The sequence below is a fragment of the Hyla sarda genome, chromosome 2 (genome assembly GCF_029499605.1).
Source record: "Hyla sarda isolate aHylSar1 chromosome 2, aHylSar1.hap1, whole genome shotgun sequence".
NCBI classification, from domain to species: domain Eukaryota; kingdom Metazoa; phylum Chordata; class Amphibia; order Anura; family Hylidae; genus Hyla; species Hyla sarda.
The window spans coordinates 9,473,754-9,493,543 of NC_079190.1; the positions used below are offsets into that span (position 1 = coordinate 9,473,754).

Here is a 19,790-nt window from a genome sequence, read left to right on the forward strand (position 1 = left end):
GCACCCGGCGTTTGTTTAGAGCGCCGGGTGCAGCGCCAGAGGCTCGTACCATCACGGCCATGCCCCCTTAATGTAAGTCTATGGAGGGGGCATGACAGCCATCACGCCCCCTCCCATAGGATTGCATTGAGGGAGCGTGGCCATGATATCACAAGCCTCCGCCCCGCATCGTCAGTCATCCGACACGGAGCGAAGTTCGCTCCATGCACCAGAAGTCTGGGGTGCCGCAGCAAATATCTAGGGGGGATGACCCCTTTAAGGTGTTGTGGGATTTTTGTTGGTACTTGATAAGGCTTCTGTGGGGGGGGGGGTCTCTTGGCTCACAGGCACCTCACCCATAATTTTTCAAGTACTTACTTACAATATATTTTGCCATCTCTCTCTCAACATGTCTGTTGCACTTGGGCCATTTGCTGAAGAATGCCCCACTGAATATTGGGGAGATCTCTGTCCTGGCAATATGGATATGGTGTTCTCCATCACTTTCACTGTCTTTCTATTTGGTGTTGGGTCTGGTTGATGTGATTACCTTTTTGTACAATACCAGTGACCTTGTTACTTCTGCCTAGCTTCTGAATACCCTGCATATTGAGGTGGAATGGGCTAGTTTTGTTTGTGGGTGGGGTGGGGCAGGTGGGTTTTATAAGGGGGGGGTTGTAAATTTCTAATTGTTAAAACTCAATAAAAACTGTGGAGGAACTGACAAGAAAAGGTCCAGAGGAACAGGAGGGGTAGATAAGTTGTGCAGAATAGTTATGAATAGATTGCAGAGGTATCGGTATGTTAAGGCCATTTTACACAGGCCAATGCTGCCACGATAATGAGCACCGATCTTGATGATTAGATCTCGGTTACAGAGCCTTCACTAGGCTCAATCAGTTGTGCAGCCCTTTAAATTCATTGCTATTGGCCGCATTTTCCCTATTTACATGATGTACGGCCAATAGCGATTTAAATGGCGGCACATAAGATCCAATCAAGCAACAAACAATTGTTTGCTGCAGTTGCCCTGCGCCACCACTATACAACGATCGGCGCAGGTCTTTTGATCCTGTTCACTGTATAGTGCGGGGCAGGGAACAGCTGATCGGCAACTGGATGTCTACACCCCACCAGTCAGCGAATGAAGGCCTATCCTGTGGATAGTCCATTAATTATATAGTCCCAGAAAACCCCATTAACAGACAGGGATATTGTGGGTGTCAGATCGAATTGTCCGGGAGGAAAGATGAAAAGCTCAATCTTTCTTGTCTATATTTAATTTAGGCGGGGAGCAGAATGATAGATTCGGGAGTCATCTGCATATTGGTAGAGCAGAAAACCAAAACGAGATGATGAGATGGCTAAGATTATAGCTGTAGATGGAGAAAAGACTACACCTCATTGTGCACAGACCGAAAAATAATAATATGGAAGCAGGAGATATTAGCTGATCGGTCAGATAGATAGGAGGACATTCAGGAGGAAGCCAGGCCTGTGTAATCTCCTTTCGAGTTATCATCCACTGGTTTACACTGACCTAAGTTCTGTAGGTCAGAAAGAATGGACAGAGATGGAATGTTTGATGTCTTCTACATTGATTTGAACTCTTACATGTTTCTATTACAGCCTTCAAACCTCGGATTATGACAGACAGAATATGACTGAACAGAATATAACCCAAGAAGTTAACACGAACAACAGCGAGACTGTGAAACTGACTCTTTTACTTATAACCACTTGTAGCTTTGTGGTCTTCTTCTATATCATGGCTGTAATGATGAGAATCTACTTTACCAACTCTTCTGCTCGTGAAGAAGTCCGCTACGTCCTATTTGCCCACATGCTCATCACTGATGTAGTATATCTGTTCTTAAGCTTGTTCCTTTTCACAATTTCATTCTACCCTGTCTCCTTCCCGGTACCATTTTGCTACATTGTAATCACTGTAGCCTCAACATCTTTTAAGGTCACCCCATACAACCTTGCTCTCATGTCCTTGGAGCGCTATATAGCCATATGCTTCCCACTAAGACACAGTGAAATTTGCACTTTTCGAAGAACCATTATTGCGATCGGAGTAATATGGGCAATCGGTTTCATCCCTAATTTAGTTGACTTAGTTGTCTTGAGTGTATCCGTAGATCGTAGTTTTTTCTTACTGCATGTGAGATGTGTACGGTCAACCCTCCGCTTCACTGAAGTGCAAAACACCATCAGAGATTTTGTCTACATCACAACTTTTTCCTTAGTGGGACTGATCATCATTTTTACCTACATCAGGATCATGGTGGTTGCCATGAAGGTTGGTTCTGGAAAGGCATCTGCAGTAAAAGCTGGAAGAACAGTGATACTCCACGCGCTTCAGTTGTTGCTATGTATGTCCACTTTTGTCTATGTCTTACTAGAGAAGATACTGAAAGAATATATTACTATTATGATACTGGCAATTAACTTCTGCTTTTTCCAATGTCTTCCAAGGTTTCTCAGTCCTATCATATATGGACTGAAGGATGAACTTTTCCATAAACAGATGAAAACATTTCTGTTCTGCAAAGCCCAAAAATGTGGCACTATTTAATATATATATATATATTTATATATATATATATAATCATGTTTTTTCCCCATCATTCTGCACTCAGTAACCCCTAATGAGAATGTAAAAATAGAATTTTTGAATTTTTTTGAAAAATGTATTTAAAAGTAAAAACTCTAAATTGGCATGGACATAAGTATTCAGACTCTATGTTAGGACTCTTGATATTTAGCTCAGTTGCCTCCATTTTCTCTTGATCATCTCTGAGATTTTTTTTCCACCTTGGTCGGAGTTACCTGGGGTAAATTCAGCTGATTGGACAGGATTTGGGAAGATACAGCCCTGTCTATATAAGGTCTCACAGCTGGCAATGTATATCAGAGCAAACACTGAGATGTGAGAGGGAAAGAGCTGCCTGAAGAGCTCAGAGACTGAGCAGGATTGTGTGGAGACACATCTGGAGAAAGGAACAAAAACCTTTCTGCTGAACTGAAAGATCCCACAAGAGTTCAGTGTCCTCCATAATTCTTACATGGAAGAAGAAGGAACAACCAGGACTCTTCCTAGGGCTGCCCCCCCCCACCCCGAAACTAAGTAATCAGGGGAGAAGGGAATTGGTAAGAGAGATGCCCAAGAACCCAATGGTAAAGCTGACCGAGCTCCAAAGATCCTGTGTGCAGATTGGAGAAACCATCACTGCAGCCTCCACAATCTGGGCTTTATGGAAGAAAGAAGAAAGATGCCTCCACAGTAGTGTTGGGCGCGAATATTCGCATTTTAAATTTTTATCGCGAATATCACGAATTTGCAAATATTGCGAATATATTGGCTATATATTCGAAATTGGGAATATTCACTTTTTTCCCCGCATATGCACATTTTTGCACATTCGCACATGCGAATATTCGCATAAGTGAATATTCGCATGTGCGAATATTCGCATATTCCTTCTTTTCACTTGTGGGCCAATTAGAATGATGCAAATACACTTGTCAGAGGTTATCAACAATATCCCTAGCAACCAATAGTAAAGTTGCCCACCCCCTCACCGTTTTCTTCCTCCAATACACGAATATGCGAATATTTACGTATGCGCATATAAAGAATACGCGAATATAATGAATACGCGAAATTCGCGAATATAGGATGAATATTCGTCTATATATTCGTGAAATATTGCGAATTCGAATATGGGCAATGCTGCTCATCACTACTCCACAGTAATAACGCAGGAAAACCACCTGAAGATTACAGAGAAGGATCTAAAGGATCAGACTGTAAGGAACAAGATTCTCTGGTCTGTGGAAACCAAGATTGAACTTTCCGCCCTCAATTCTCATGTGTCATATATGGAGAAATTCAAGCACTGGCCATCAGCTGCCCAATACCATCCCTACAGTGATCATGGTGGGGGCAACATCATGTCTGGGGGAATCCAGGCACTGCCCATCACCTGCCCAATACCATCCCTACAGTGATCACGGTGAGGGCAACATCATGTCTGGGGGAATCCAGGCACTGCCCATCACCTGCCCAATACCATCCCTACAGTGATCACGGTGAGGGCAACATCATGTCTGGGGGAATCCAGGCACTGCCCATCACCTGCCAAATACCATCCCTACAGTGTTCATGGTAGGGGCAGCATCATGTATAGAGGAAACCAGGCACTGCCCATCACCTGCCCAATACCATCCCTACAGGGATCATGGTGGGGACAGCATCATGTCTGGAGGAAACCAGGTACTGCCCATCACCTGCCCAATACCATCCCTACAGTGATCATGGTGGGGGCAGCATCATGTCTGGAGGAAACCAGGCACTGCCCATCACCTGCCCAATACCATCTCTACAGTGATCATGGTGGGGGCAGCATCATGTCTGGAGGAAACCAGGCACTGCCCATCACCTGCCCAATACCATCCCTACAGTGATCATGGTGGGGGCAGCATCATGTCTGGGGGAAACCAGACACTGCCCATCATCTGCCCAATACCATCTCTACAGTGATCATGGTGGGGGCAGCATCATGTCTGGAGGAAACCAGGCACTGCCCATCACCTGCCCAATACCATCTCTACAGTGATCATGGTGGGGGCAGCATCATGTCTGGAGGAAACCAGGCACTGCCCATCACCTGCCCAATACCATCCCTACAGTGATCATTGTGGGGGCAGCATCATGTCTGGAGAAAACCAGGCACTGCCCATCACCTGCCAAATACCATCCCTACAATGATCATGGTGGTGGCAGCATCATGTATAGAGGAAACAAGGCACTGCCCATCACCTGCCCAATACCATCCCTACAGTGATCATGGTGGGGGCAGCATCATGTCTGGGGGAAACCAGGCACTGCCCATCACCTGCCCAATACCATCCCTACAGTGATCATGGTGGGGGCAGCATCATGTCTGGAGGAAACCAGGCACTGCCCATCACCTGCCCAATACTATCCCTACAGTGATCATGGTGGGGGCAGCATCATGTCTGGAGGAAACCAGGCACTGCCCATCACCTGCCCAATACCATCCCTACAGTGATCATGGTGGGGGCAGCATCATGTCTGGAGGAAACCAGGCACTGCCCATCACCTGCCCAATACTATCCCTACAGTGATCATGGTGGGGGCAGCATCATGTCTGGAGGAAACCAGGCACCTGCCCAATACCCTGACACCTGCCCAATACCCTGAAAAAACTTCAGGCTGTAATCTTGGCCAAAAGTCCTGAGTAAAGGGTATGAATACTTCTGTCACTGCAAGTTTAGTTTTTCCTTTTCAATAAATTAGTAAAGATTTGTAATATTCTGTGATACCTTATTTGAAAAGCCACTTAAAGATTATGGCCCAGATTTATCAAACTATATGAGAGAATTAATGGAGTGATTTTCCCACAGCAACCAATCACAGCTCAGCTTTTACTTCACCAGAGCTCGATAGCTGAGCTGTGATTGGTTGCAATGGAAAAATCACTCAATTTTTTTCTCTCACACAGTTTGATAAATCTCGGCCAATTATCTTATGTGACTGATTATTAACTTCTGCTTCTTCATGAGTCTTCCGAGGGTCCTTAGTCCTTTCCTATATGGAATGATGGACACATTTTTATGTAAAGAGATTAAATAAATTCTGTTGTGCAAAGTCAAAAATGTGACCTTATTTAACATACCTTGCCATTTTTAGACACCTATTCTTGTAATATCAGCCATAACAAAAAAAAAAAAACACCTGCCTAATATTATGTAGCGCCTCCTCGTGCTCTTACTCATTGTGAGGGAAAAGAAGTCCCTCACAGATAAATCATATCATGAAAGCTTTACTGATACCAAAAAATATTAAAAACACTTAAAAAGAGAAGAGTCAAACAACAAAGCAGCGCCACAGAATCATCCGTGACCAAAATTCACGTCGGGACCATCATCCCAGACTCCCCAGCGCACTGTTGTTACTACAAGTATGTATTCTTTGTACTGACTGTATCTGGCTATACCTCCATAAACACCAGCACGCTCAGAAACTATTGCTCCCCCTCCTCCTCCTTTATCTCCCGGCCCCCCTCCCCCTTCATTTAATGACTCACCTGCAACTTTTACCCGACATACCTAGCACCACAGGCCATCCACACCGTCCAGCTTACTGAACCCCAGGGCAGTGACCTCTGATGCACCACCAGCCTCCAGCTTCTGCAGTGGCAATGAGGAAGATGCTTTACCGAGACGAGCTGACTGCAGCATCCGCCGCTCCATCCATCGTAGATCAAGATTGCCCCATCATGGCCAACGTCCCACACGACAGGCTGTTCCCCTCAGGTGCCTGAACCTCCGCAGCACCATGCCAGATCATCCAACAAACACCCAACGGACCTCCCACGTGCGGACACCCCGGTTGAGGAGTGTGACTGGGGCACAGTTTGGGTGAGAAAATACCATAGGGGGCACTACCATGAATAACATCACATACTGTAGATCCTCTTGTTCATATTAGATAGGTTGCCTGCCCCAGCCAGCATACAAAATAACTCCCCTCCTCCAATGCTAATTAAGGAAATAGACCTTTCGCAAGACTCTATCCCCTCATTATCACAAGTAGATCCGGCACTAGATGGCTCAGTATTACTGCTCGGCTGGCATCTCACCGACGAGGTTATAAAACTAATTTGGTCCCGTCAATAAGTGGATGTCTACTCCTTAGTCCCAGCAGGAGTCCATAGATAAACCTTTTAAATGCCCAGGTGACACGGACAAACACAAACAAAAAACATTTTCACATACATTGGTAATTGGTTACAAGGTTTTGCCATTTACCCCAATACCTACCTATTTACACCAAAGCTAGGCCTGTCCTTGTTCTCATACGTGAACATGATCTGTGGTGCATACAAAATATATTAGGGATCATGTTGGTCACAGTATGATGAACAATGCAAAAAACACAAGCCCTTTAGGCCACAATAGACTTGGGACAGCTAAGATGTTAATTTATGGCTACTGGTCATGAACCCAAACCGCCCAGCTTAACCCTCTTCCTTTCAGCACAAGGCGCCCACTCTGGGGCATCGGCCTCAAGTTCCTCAGTCTTAGGAAAAGGTGAATGCTGGTTATACAAATGAGCATGTGGTGAGGGTGTGATGGAAGATGTTATTATCGTAGGGGCAGATGGTATTAACCCCTTGTATTCATGATGCCAGGGCATGGTTCAGCCTAAAACCCAAAGGTATACCGCTGGATCCTGGGCTATGCACGGGGCAATAAAAACTCAGATGCCCAGTTACGGATAACAGTAGCTTTACTGAGGGTAGACAGATGGTAAAGTCTATATAGTTCAGCCAGGGCCCACGGAGGTGACCAGTGATGCAGAGACCTTAAGGGCTTGCTGGGACTTGTAGTAGGACTGGACAATTGAATGCAGACCATGCTGACTTGACAGATGACAGGGACTGACTTGACTTGATGGTGGCTGCAGGACTTGACCTTGAGGCCTCCAACACTCTGGACACACACACTAGACAAGACTGCACTGGACCTCAGCAGGAAGCAAGAGAGAGAAGCTCCACCCAGGGCTTATATGGGGGAGACTAGCAGGGAGCCCATAGGTCACCCCTGGAATCACCTAGTCACTGATACCTCCTGGGTAACACATGACATATTACATGGTATAACTCTTAAAGCAGCAACATTACATTTTATAACACTTTACATGGTAAAACATATTTACAATGGGGAAACTAGTGCAGGGGCCCTGGGAACAGTGAAGGAGGCTGCCTGACAGGACAGCAGGAGCACTGGGTAACACCTCACATACTGGGCCACCACAGTATTCATCTTGTCGCTTCAAACATTAGTGCTCCTATTATGGAGGCGCGCACCCATCGGCACACTGTTTTAAAAAGGCCAAGGCAGCAACCACAAAACCCCTTCCAGCCAATACCTAGAAAAGAGGTCCCCAGTGATCAGACAAAAGATGGACAAATCTCTCGCCCACTATCCTAGACCACGAGAGGCAGCCGGTTTTTGGACCCCCTTTATTGCTAGAGACCCTACCTTTGCAGACGATTTTAAATCAGCTAAAGACCACCCACACACAAAAGCTTCAAGTGAATAGGATAGCTCACCCATTTTGGTCCCCCTCTATAACCTACGAGTCTCCCCGCTAGGGGTTCATACCCAAAAAGAGGTAGGAAAATACAGACTAATTCATCACTTGTCATTTTCTAAGGGAACTTTGGTGATATCCAGTCAACCTTCAGGCCCCTACCTGTTCACCATGACTTTTTCCACTACTATGATATGACACTTCCAATGGGATGTTTTATATTCTACTATTTTGAATTATTCAGTTCATTCCTTGAATGTGTTGTCTCAGAGAGGGCAGGGGTTTCATTCATGCTACACTATCTGAACGCATTTCTATTCATAGGTCCACCCTACACGAACATGATCCTCCATGCCCTTAGGACTATTCGCGACACCCTTTGCTGAGGACAAAACAGTTACACTCATTGCTTGGACACTTAGCATTTGCTTCCAGAATAATGCCGATGGTCAGAGCCTTCTGCAGACGGCTTGCTATGGCTACCAAGGGCATTTGGGAAACACACCATTTTTTCAGGGTCACCAAGCCCATGAAGGCAGACTTATATGTGTGGTCTGTTTTTCTTTCCCGCTACAATGGTTCTTCTTGTTGGCAGGCCAATGAAGTGTCCAATGTGGATATTTACTTCGGGTAGAATACTGTAGGCATGGGTAGTTATTTTCAGGGTCAGTGGTTTTTGCCAACATGGCTTTATGAGTAGTAGGGTTCTCCCTCCTCTGCAACCTCACACGTCTTGAGTTGTTTCACATTGTGGCGGCAATGAAGGTATGGGGTAAGAGCATAAGGAAGAAGAGATTTATATTCTGGACATTAGGGAGGTCCATGTCATTAACAGATCTATCTTGTCCTCTCCACCCATCAGATCTCTACTCCTGGTCCTCCAGTGTCTAGATCTCAATATAAGGTTTAGAGCAAAACATGTCCCAGGTATCCATAATGACATGGCGGACCCACTGTCCCGTTTACAGATCGACAGGTTCAAAACCTTGGTCCCAGAAGTAGAAGCCATGGAGACGTGAATCCCTTCAGCTTTATGGTGCCTCGTTACAGACACTTGTTGACACTGCTAGAACATTCCTAAGCCCCTGCAACCATCAGAGCCTACACCAAATTTTGGCATCAATGGATAGCTATGGCTGACAGAGAGAGAAGGCTAAAAGACCACTATAGCAGGATTATTTCAACACTGCCTTACTTGGAAGCCTTATGGCTTCAAGGTCACTCAGCTTCATTAGTAACCAAGTCCCTCGCAGCTATAACGTTTTCACGTTGGTTCACGCACTGGGAGGAAATAAGGCAACAATTCCAAATAAAATGGATAGCACAGGGTGGGAGAAGGGTTAGAGTCAAACACATAGATTTCAGAAAACCAACCTCCCCAGACATACTATAACGACTGTAAAGGATTCTACCCCACATTTGCTCTTCAACATACAATGTTACTGTCTGCATTTACGTTGACCCCTTAAGGACCGAGCGTTTTTCAGTTTTTGCATTTTCGTTTTTTTCTTCTTACCTTTTAAAAATCATAACACTTTCAATTTTCCACGTAAAAATATATATAATGGATTATTTTATGCACCCCCAATTCTTCTTTATAATGACATCAGTCGTTTTATCCAAAAATCTAGTTCTAGTCTCCACTTGTTTTCTTTTTTCCAGCAGTTTTTGAAAAACTGCCACTGCAGTTTTTGAGCCAAAGTCAGAAGTGGATCCATAAAGGAGGAGAAGTGTAAGTCCTTCCATTCTATGTCCTATTCCTTTTGAATACACTTCTGGCTTTGGCTCAAAAACTGCAGTGGCAGTTTTCCAAAGAGAAAAAAAAACAAGTGGATCGGTGATGTCCGGTATTAGCCGCATGTCCCGGCTGTTGATGGCCGCTGGGACCGACCCCAAGTTATATCACAGAAGCGGCACAGAACATATATATACTCCGACAACTGCATTGTTAAGGAGTTAAGCTTCTTTGGAGCTTTCCGGATAGGGAAACTTGTCTTCAGCCTGATCAGATATTCAAGTGGGTTTGCAACTGGGCTCTGTATCGGACAGGCCTAAGTCTATTTTAATACTCCTTCCAAAATCAGCTCTGTGCACTATCTGGGACCAGCTATTATATGGTCGGAAATGGTTTCTCGGGACCATTGGAAAGAAGTTAGAAGCCATAGAGCTTTGGAAAATGCAGATGAAAATTAAACAGGTCAGTGTCGCCCTTTGTCTGCTGCATAGGGGGAGAGGCTATCAGGCACAGGGAGATTAAAAATGGTGGCAGGGTGCTAAAAAGAAGAAATGGCATTCCCCTCAATGAGACTGTGTTAGACATCCTCAATTCAGATGTCGAAAATGGCATTGACCAAGCTTTGGCCTTGTGGGGTCGCCTGTGCAGACAGTGTCAGGAACTCAAGGCCACAGACATAGTAGATTGGGGAGTTAGACCTAGAAATGCCAGCCCACGGGTTCAACTTTTAGGCAGAGACTCGTGGTACACTGGGATTGGTGCTTCGTGCCCACAGCTCGCTGCTGCAGTCATATGTTTTAAGTTTCTTAAAAAGTTCTAAATTAAATCTAAAGCTGTGGCCATTTATATCCCATAAATGTTATCAAGTGAGTTATTTAAATGGGCTATTATAGCGGGCTATGATATGCCCGCTACCTCTTGATAACGCTGCGGACGCAGCGAAACATGTCGAGGGGGGCAGAGTAGGGAGACATTTTATTACAGCAAAGCAGCAGCTCAGGATTGCTAATTGTGCACTGCAGGCACGCCAGGCATCTCAGTTACAGCAGAGATATTAGAATGCTAACAAAAGAGGACTGAATACAGTGGTCCCTCAACATACGATGATAATCCGCTCCAAATGGACCATCGTTTGTTGAAACCATCGTATGTTGAGGGATCCGTGCAATGTAAAGTATAGGACAGTGGTCTACAACCTGGTTGTAGACCACTGTTAGAGAAAGTTGTACTCACCTGTCCCAGCCGCTCCGGACCGTCACCGCTCGTCACCGCTGCCCGGGATATCGCTGTCACCGCGTCCCCGAGGTGTCCCCGACGCTCCGGCAAGGCCTCTGCTTCCCCGGCATCCTCGCTCTCCGTCGCCGCCATCACGTCGCTACGTACGCTTCTCCTATTGGATGACGGGACGGCGTGCGCAGCGACGTGATGACGACGATGGAGAGCACCGACGATGCAGGGGATCCCGAAGAGGACGCGCCGGAGCCCCGAGGACAGGTAAGTGATCGTAACCGGACCACACGGAGCACCGTAAACGGTTATCCGGGGGCAGCTGAAGCAGTCTGCGCTGTCGGATAGCCGTTTATGCGATGGCCCCGACATTAAAAAGCATCGTATGTTGATGCTGCCTCTGAGAGGCCATCGTATGGGGAAATGATCGTATGTCGGGGCCATCGTAGGTCGGGGGGGTCACTGTATAAGCCTCTATAGATATATAAACGTAGGGTACACTGAGCTGCTGACTTGCCAGATTTTAACTGTGTGCGTTTCTAATTAATTTCTGCACATTTATCTTATAATTTACTAAAGCTTGTGGGAATACCAGAAAGAATTTATATATGGGAAAATAGGGCAATTTTTGGATTCCCTCAGGGAATCTATAGGTCAATACTATATATCTGCTGACCACAGCAAGGTTGGCAATTTATAGGAAAACTGTCCGATATTTTCTCCCGCACTATCCACAGGTACTGGTGGATAGTGCGGGAGACGCTGATTCCTATGAGCCCTACCTTGCCCGGATCCGCCCACAATTGTACTTTTATTCTTGTTGTAAGTGGCACGGGCGGGGCTTCTGCAGCTAACTGGCACTGATGTCAGCGCAGCTTATGAATATTCATCCCCCCTCCCTCCAGTTAGGAGCGGCGAAGAGAGGGAGAACTGGAGGGAGGGGGGGGGGGGGGGGAATGAATATTCATAAGCGGCGCTGACGTCAGTGCCAGTTAGCCTGCAGAAGCACGGCCGTCACGCACCCTCCCATGGACATGAATGGAGGGGGCGTGGTGTGATGTCACGTCCCCAGTCCCAGAATCCCGGGAGGTTTCCGAAACTGGAGCGCAGCCCCGTATAGAATGCGGGTGCTGCAGGGAGATCACAGCAGCGGACCCCCACGATCAGACATCTTATCCCCTATCCTTTCGATAGGGGATAACATGCTTTTGTTCGGAATACCCCTTTAAAATAAATGTACAGATACATGATGCCATAGAAAAAAAAAAAAAAACATTTTTCACCACACTGCCAGCAACTAAATACATTTATTTGTCAGGGGAGACGTAGGTGATAGACGGAGGTTATGGAGCTGAAGAACATTGCCCGATGGGACCATAAAGAAAATAGGAGCTAATGATGTAGATGACTTAATATGGTTGGAAAACTATAAATACTCCAGTAGGTGAGAGGAGGTTGTATATTCCTGATACACAGACTGAAGAAGAATCATTGACCCGTGACGTTCTGCTCTACTGTGAGTAAGGGAATGTATACTGAGGTAATGTAGAAAGACCCTTACCCATAATACTTGGTATTAGATCTATACGAGTTGGTAGATGAGATCTTCAAAAGATATTTTATCCCCCAGTAAATTTAGATATTTATGTAGATACAAATTTAAAGGGGTACTCCAGTGAAATTTTTTATTTTTATTTTTTTTAAATCGACTGGTGCCAGAAAGTGAAACAGATTTGTAAATGACTTCTATTTTACCAGTACTTATTAGCAGCTGTATGCTACAGAGGAAATTCTTTTCTTTTTGAATTTCTTTTTTGTCTTGTCCACAGTGCCCTCTGCTGACACCTGTATCAGGAACTGTCCAGAGCAGGAGAAAATCCTCACAGCAAACTTATGTCAAAAAAAGAATTTCAAAAAGCAAAGAATGTCTTCTGTAGCATACAGCTGCTAATAAGTACTGGAAGGATTGAGATTTTTTTTAATAGAAGTCATTTACAAATCTGTTTAACTTTCTGGCACCAGTTCATAAAAAAAAAAAAAAAAAAAAGTTAAAGGGGTTATGCAGGAAAAAACTTTTTTTTTATACATCAACTGGCTCCAGAAAGTTAAAAAGATTTGTAAATGACTTCTATTAAAAAATCTTAATCATTTCAGTACTTATGAGCTTCTGAAGTTAAGATTGTTCTTTTCTGTCCAAGTGCTCTCTGATGACACATGTCTCGGGAAACGCCCAGTTTAGAAGAGGTTGGCTATGGGGATTCGCTTCTAAACTGGGCGTTTCCCGAGACACGTGTCATCAGAGAGCACTTAGACAGAAAAGAACAACTCAACTTCAGAAGGACATAAGTACTGAAAGGATTAAGATTTTTTAATAGAAATAATTTACAAATCTGTTTAACTTTCTGGATCCAGTTGATATATATGTATATATATATATATATATATATATATATATATATATATAAAGTTTTTTCCTGGAATACCCCTTTAAGGCTCCATCAAACAGATTTTAGTTCCTGGAGATACTATGACCATTGTTTCCCCTGAAGGTCTAGCCTTGTGTTTGGCCTTCAGACTTTCTTAATTGTCTAATCGCACTCATCGGGTAAATGTATTGTCTCATACAGACAACTCCGGTCCATATTTCCTATTGAGGCAACTGGGCTTCATAGAGAGGAGTCCACCGCTCAGGACCATAAGAACTGCTCTGATTTTTGCTTCACCTGAACGCACACAATTTGTACACTACATTTTTTCTTGTAGTGGCCTCTTTGGAGGAAATATCTGGCCAGGGATGGCTTGTACAGTAAAATCTACTATCTGCCTTAAAGGGGTACTCCGGCGCGCACTTTTTTCCTTTTATTCCGTCCGGGCTGCAAAATAAAAGAAAACGCACTTTCTCTTACCTGCCAACGCTCCCCCGGAGCTCCGGTACAGGTGTTCGGTCCCCGGCTGTATTCTTCTTACTTCCGGTTAGCCCGGCACGTCACATGGAGCTTCAGCCTATCACTGGCCCCAGCGATGTCCCGCCTCTGCAGGTGATAGGCTGAAGCTCCGTGTGACGTGCCGGGCTAACAGGAAGTAAGAAGAATACAGCCCGGGGACCGAACACCAGTACCGGAGCTCCAGGGGAACGTAGGCAGGTAAAATAAAGTGTGTTTTCTTTTATTTTGCAGCCCGGACGGGATAAAAGGAAAAAAGTGCACGCCGGAGTACTCCTTTAAAGGAGTATTCCGCTGGAATTTTATTATATTTTTTTATCTACTGGTGATAGAAAGTTAAACAGATTAGTAAATTACTCAAATAAAGAGAGACCCGGCACCACTTCTGTAAGCACTAGGATAAAGCTGTATATATGTTCTACCTGTATCTTCCCTTGCAACTGCTGGAGGGACTTCAGTGGTGCTCTACGTCAGGGCAAGTCCAATCAAAATATATGTAGCAGAGAGATAGGAAAACGGAGCAACTCACCACACCGAGCCAGATATTCTTTGCAAGTGGTTTCTTTATTCCATGTCTTCAAACATAGGAAACAAGCAGGGGAGAGTGAGCGTGGGACGCGGGGGTATCCTCTCGGTTTCCTATCTCTCTGCTACATAGATTTGTAAATTACTTCTATTTAAAAATCTTAATCCTTCCAGTAAGCATCAGCTACTGTTTACTACAGAGGAAGTTCTTTTCTTTTTGAATTTCCTTTCTGTCTGACCACAGTGCTCTCTGCTGACACCTCTGTCCATTTTAGGAATTGTCCAGAGTAGGAGTAAATCCCCATAGCAAACCTATGCTGCTTTGGACAGTTCCTGACATGGACAAAGGTGTCTGCAGAGAGCACTGTGGTCAGAACAGAAAAGAAATTCAAAAAGAAAAGAACTTCCTCTGTAGTATACAACAGCTTATAAGTACTGGAAGGGTTAAGATTGTTAAATTGAAATAATTTACAAATCTGTTTAACTTTCTGGCACCAGTTGATTTAAAAAAAAAATTATAATTTCCAGCGGAGTATTCCTTTAAAGGGGTAGTCCAGTGGTGAAAAACTTATCCCCTATCGTAAGGGTAGGGGATAAGTTTGAGATCGCGGGGGGTGCGACCACTGGGGCCCCCTGCGATCTCTCTGTACGGGGGCCAGGCTCTCCGGCCAGATAGCAGGTGTCGACCCCCGCATGAAGCGGCGGCCGACACGCCCCCTCAATACATCTCTATGGCAGAGCCGGAGATTGCCGAAGGCAGCGCTTCAGCTCTGCCATAGAGTTGTATTGAGGGGGCGTGTCGGCCGCCGCTTCGTGCGGAGGTCGACACGCCCCCTTCCCGCGGGCTGTCGGGGCTCCGTACAGGAGATCGCAGGGGGCCCCAGCGGTCGGACCCCCCCGCGATCTGCAACTTCTCCCCTATCCTTAGGATAGGAGATAAGTTGTTCACCACTGGTTCACCACTCCTTAGGATAGGGGATAAGTTGTTCACCACTGGTTCACCACTGGACTACTCCTTTAAGTTGTGGGGACACAAACCACATCCAACCAGAGTCCATGTGTATACAACCGTATAGAAACAGAAGTCGGCACAACCTATGCTGATGTTCCAGTTACTAACACTAACCGCAATGGCCATGTACTAAAGAATAACAAGAGGCCCCTCACCGCATCTTGTGCTTCAGAGAATTTCTTTTCTTAGTGCTTAGAGATGCCAGCATGACAGGAGATGACGCCGTATATGGCGCGGCAAGCGCCGTCCACGGTTTCATGTCTTGTCCTGCTGGCGTCTCTACGAACTAAGAATATAAATTCTCTGAAGCACAAGATGCGGTGAGGGGCCTCTTGTTATTCTTTTGAAGCTTATTGCACATCCAACCACAATTGTCTTCTCCAATTACCTTAGTTTTTTCCTAATATGTCTAAAATAAATGTAAATTTTAGTGTAGTGTGATGACTCGCTCTTGCAGACAGGCGCGGTTGCAGTTATAGAGGCAAGGAATCAGGATTTTGAAATCAATGTTCAGTGTTTTATTCACACTTGGCAGTAACAAAACAGTCTTAGTGAAGTAAAAGGAAAAAAACAATGTACTCCTACATTCCTTTAGGTGTTGGTCCACACCAGAGTCCATACCATGCGGCAATAACAAAGGCTTTTCCAGGCTTCCGACTAAAGCCAGAGCATGGAGGACTTCAGCTCACCACTCACACAGATTAAGCTACAAACACACAATCCCCTCCAGCCGGTGAAGCAGACTGCCTTTAAGGCCTACAAAAGGCAACCTGGATTGTTGGGAATGGACTCCACCCAACAGTTGGACATTCCCAGTAAGGCAGCTTTCCCACTATGAGTATTCATCCGTTATTAAACGTCTGTTTTCTGTGTAAAAACGAATGTATAATAACGGATTAAATAACGTGTGCTAAAAGCTGAATAAATATTCATCCGTTAAGACCCGTTATAACATCCCTCATGGATGGCCGTAACACCTCTGCCTACAGACTCCCACAGCCGGGACCACTACTACTCCCATCATGGAACAGACTTGTTTCCATGATGGGAATAGTAGTTCTCTAGCTGCGGGAGTCTGCAGACAGCTGGGGAGGCTACATTAGTGTCTGTACTACTACCCCCATCATGGAACAGAGTCTTTTCCATGATGGGGGTGTAGTATAGGGGCTGAGGGATTGATCGCATCGGGTTTCACTTCTGAGGGGAGCGGGCGGCATGATCCGCAACCCTGCGATGTATGATATGTTTTAACTTTTATTTGTGGATCCCCCGCGGAGCCCTAAATGGCCGGTACTGAGGAGCAAATCAGGGCTCTCAGCGGGAGATTTAAAATGAACATTGTGAGTAGCAGCGGGGGCCATATGTATATTAAAAGCGCTGTGGGGACAAGATATATAGCGCTGCAGGGGGGGCAGACATATAGCCTATATATCTAGACCCCCAGCGCATTTATAATATGCCCTCTGCAGCGCATTTATATATATATATATATATATATACACCCCCCCCCAGCACATTAATAAATATATATCCCCCGCCGGCACATTAATAAATATATACCCCCCCACCGGCGCAGGTATAATGTATCCCCCGCCTGCGCAAGTATATGTACCCTCGCAGCATCTATATACATATGTCACTGCTGCGCTATGAATGAAAAGGCCGGCCCGATGCTGCCGATAGAAATACGTTTCATTCATAGCGCAGAGGTGACATATGTATATAGAAGCGCTGTGGGGGGGCCGATAACGCTATATGTCTGCCCCCCAGCGCTTCTATATACTAAAACCCCTGCAGCGATATGAATGAAAAGTATTTCTATTAACAGCGCATAGTGCCGGCAGCCGGCTCCTGACACTATGTTGAGGGATTCGTGCAATTATAAATATAGAAACTTATACTCACCTGTTCCTGCCACTCCAGACCGTCACCGCTGCCCTGGATCGTCACTCTCCATCGCCGTCATCACGCCCCCGCAACTCCGGAGCATCACCGCTGCGCTGGATCGTTACTCTCCGTGCGCGGCGACGTGATGACGACGAAGGAGAGCGACGGCCATGCAGTGGAGCATGAAGAGACATCCGGAAACGGAGACGGTCCGGAAAATCGGGGACAGGTGAGTGACACTCATCGGAGCACATGGGGCACATTAAACGGCTATTTGGCAGCAGCTGAAGCAGCCTGCACTGCCGGATAGCCATCTTTGCGATAACCCCGACATATAAAAGCATTGTATGTTGATGCTGCCTTTAACATACGACAGCCTCTGAGAGGCCATTGTATGTTGAAATTATTGTATGTCAGGGCCATCGTAGGGTCACTGTCCAACATTTTTAACTGGGTCCCTCCACCTACCATGTGCTATTTTAACACTGTCTTCTTATGTCATAGAGAGGCCTTTGAACTATTTCAGGCACCAAGGTTATTGCTACCGCTACACCCCTGCTCAGATTGACATCGGCTCCTAAGCCAAGTTGGGTCTAGAATTTGGGTCTAAAATTCCCAGAATTTTTCCATGGCTTGTGCTATATTACAGACAGTTCCCACAGCAGTGCTCATTCAGTAATTCCCATATAAGACATATAATAGCACCATCTATAAGTGCCCCATTGTAATTCTGATATATTATGAATACCCATTTGGGTTCCCTCTTCTTCCTTTGTTGTAAGTAAATGCGCTAACATCTTTGGTCGTCTCCCGTGTGAGGAAGAGGAAATGTTTTTGGATTTCGACATGGCAGGAGCCAGAGTCAGGATGTGAGGCTTACTCATATGTTATCCTTAGAAAATGCACTTAGGTGGAAAGAGGGCTTGTGGAGGAAAGCTGACAAGAAGGGTCTTGGCCAAGTTAAAGGGTTTATCCACCATAAGGTGATTTTGGTACGTACCTGCCAGACAGTAATGGACATGCTTAGGAAGGATCTGCGCTTGTCTTGGGGATAAATGGCTATGTTGTGAGATTACCATAACACTGTGGCTAGCTTTTTGTGAACTGGTATTTCCTGTTTGAGTTTTCTTTTTTGCCTACAAATCCCATAATTGCATTTTCCTCCCTCCCACACATCAGCCACCCCACCCATTGAAACATAAATGAGCTGCATCCATTCAAAAGACCTGTGGTTTTCAATCAGAGTGCCTACAGCTGTTGCATTAGTTGAAGATTGATCCCTCCACCCATTGAAGCAGACAGGCTCCCTGTCATCAGCTGACTAGTGAGTCAGGTCTCGGCCGTATTGCAACCTGGGAAAAATCTGAGACAATAGTCATTTTGTAAAAATAAATATTGGGGTGAAAATCACATAAGAATTGTGAGAAAACCGTCACACACAGGTACAGACACTATATTATGAACTACACTAACTTCATAGCCCCAGTAGCATAGTCACATAAAAAAAAAATCCTGGAATACCCCTTTAAGTTTAAAAAGTGGTTGAAAATAAAGTCTGAGATGACTGACAGATAGAGACCTTTGTTAGTCGAGTGTAGGTGGAGAGTAGAATGAGACATAAAGTAATTATCTGGATGTGGATGGCATGGAAAACAAAGGGAGATGATGGGGTGGCCAAGGCCATAGCTATAGATGGAGAGGAGAATGACCAAGAACTGGATCTGGTTGTACACCAAAGAAAAAGAATAATGGGAAATGGAAATCATTCAGGTATATAGCAGGAGATCCAAGAGAGAGTCACACCTTTGTGTCTTACGTTCGAGCTTCATCATTGGTTTAGATTGATTCACTGTAAATTTGTCTTGACGTGAACTGTTACATTTTTCTATTGTAGCCTTTCAACCTTGGATTATGACAAATATTACAGATCCCCAACAGATTATAGCCCAGGTGGTCAACACGAGCAACCAAGAGATCTTGAAACTGACATTTTTGGGTTTAACCACTTGTAGCTTTGTGGTCTTCTTCTATATCATGGCTGTAATGTTGATCATCTACTTCACCAACTCTTCTGCACGAGAAGAAGTCCGCTACGTCCTATTTGCCCACATGCTCATCACAGACGTAGTATATCTGTTCTTAAGCATTTTCCTTTTCCTAGTTTCAATCTACTCTGTCACCTTCCCGGTACCATTTTGCATCATTATAACGACCATAACCTCTACATCTTTTAAGGTCACCCCATACAACCTTGCTCTCATGTCCTTGGAACGCTATATAGCCATATGTTTCCCACTAAGGCACAGGGAAATTTGCAGTTTTCAAAGAACCACTGTTGCGATTGGTTTGACA

The 19,790-nt window shown here is 45.1% G+C and overlaps 1 protein-coding gene across 1 annotated transcript; it reads left to right on the plus strand.

The window, feature by feature from the left end:
- Positions 1–1,322: 1,322 nt before the first annotated feature.
- LOC130357318 (odorant receptor 131-2-like) lies at positions 1,323–2,560 on the plus strand. The gene has a single exon (XM_056560001.1). The coding sequence runs from the start codon at positions 1,640–1,642 to the stop codon at positions 2,558–2,560; it is 921 nt and encodes a 306-aa protein (XP_056415976.1). The 5' UTR covers positions 1,323–1,639.
- The last annotated feature ends 17,230 nt before the right edge of the window (positions 2,561–19,790 follow it).

Bases quoted from the DNA above. Each gene is read 5' to 3' on its own strand.
- LOC130357318 (XM_056560001.1), top strand. From the start codon at position 1,640: ATGACTGAACAGAATATAACCCAAGAAGTTAACACGAACAACAGCGAG.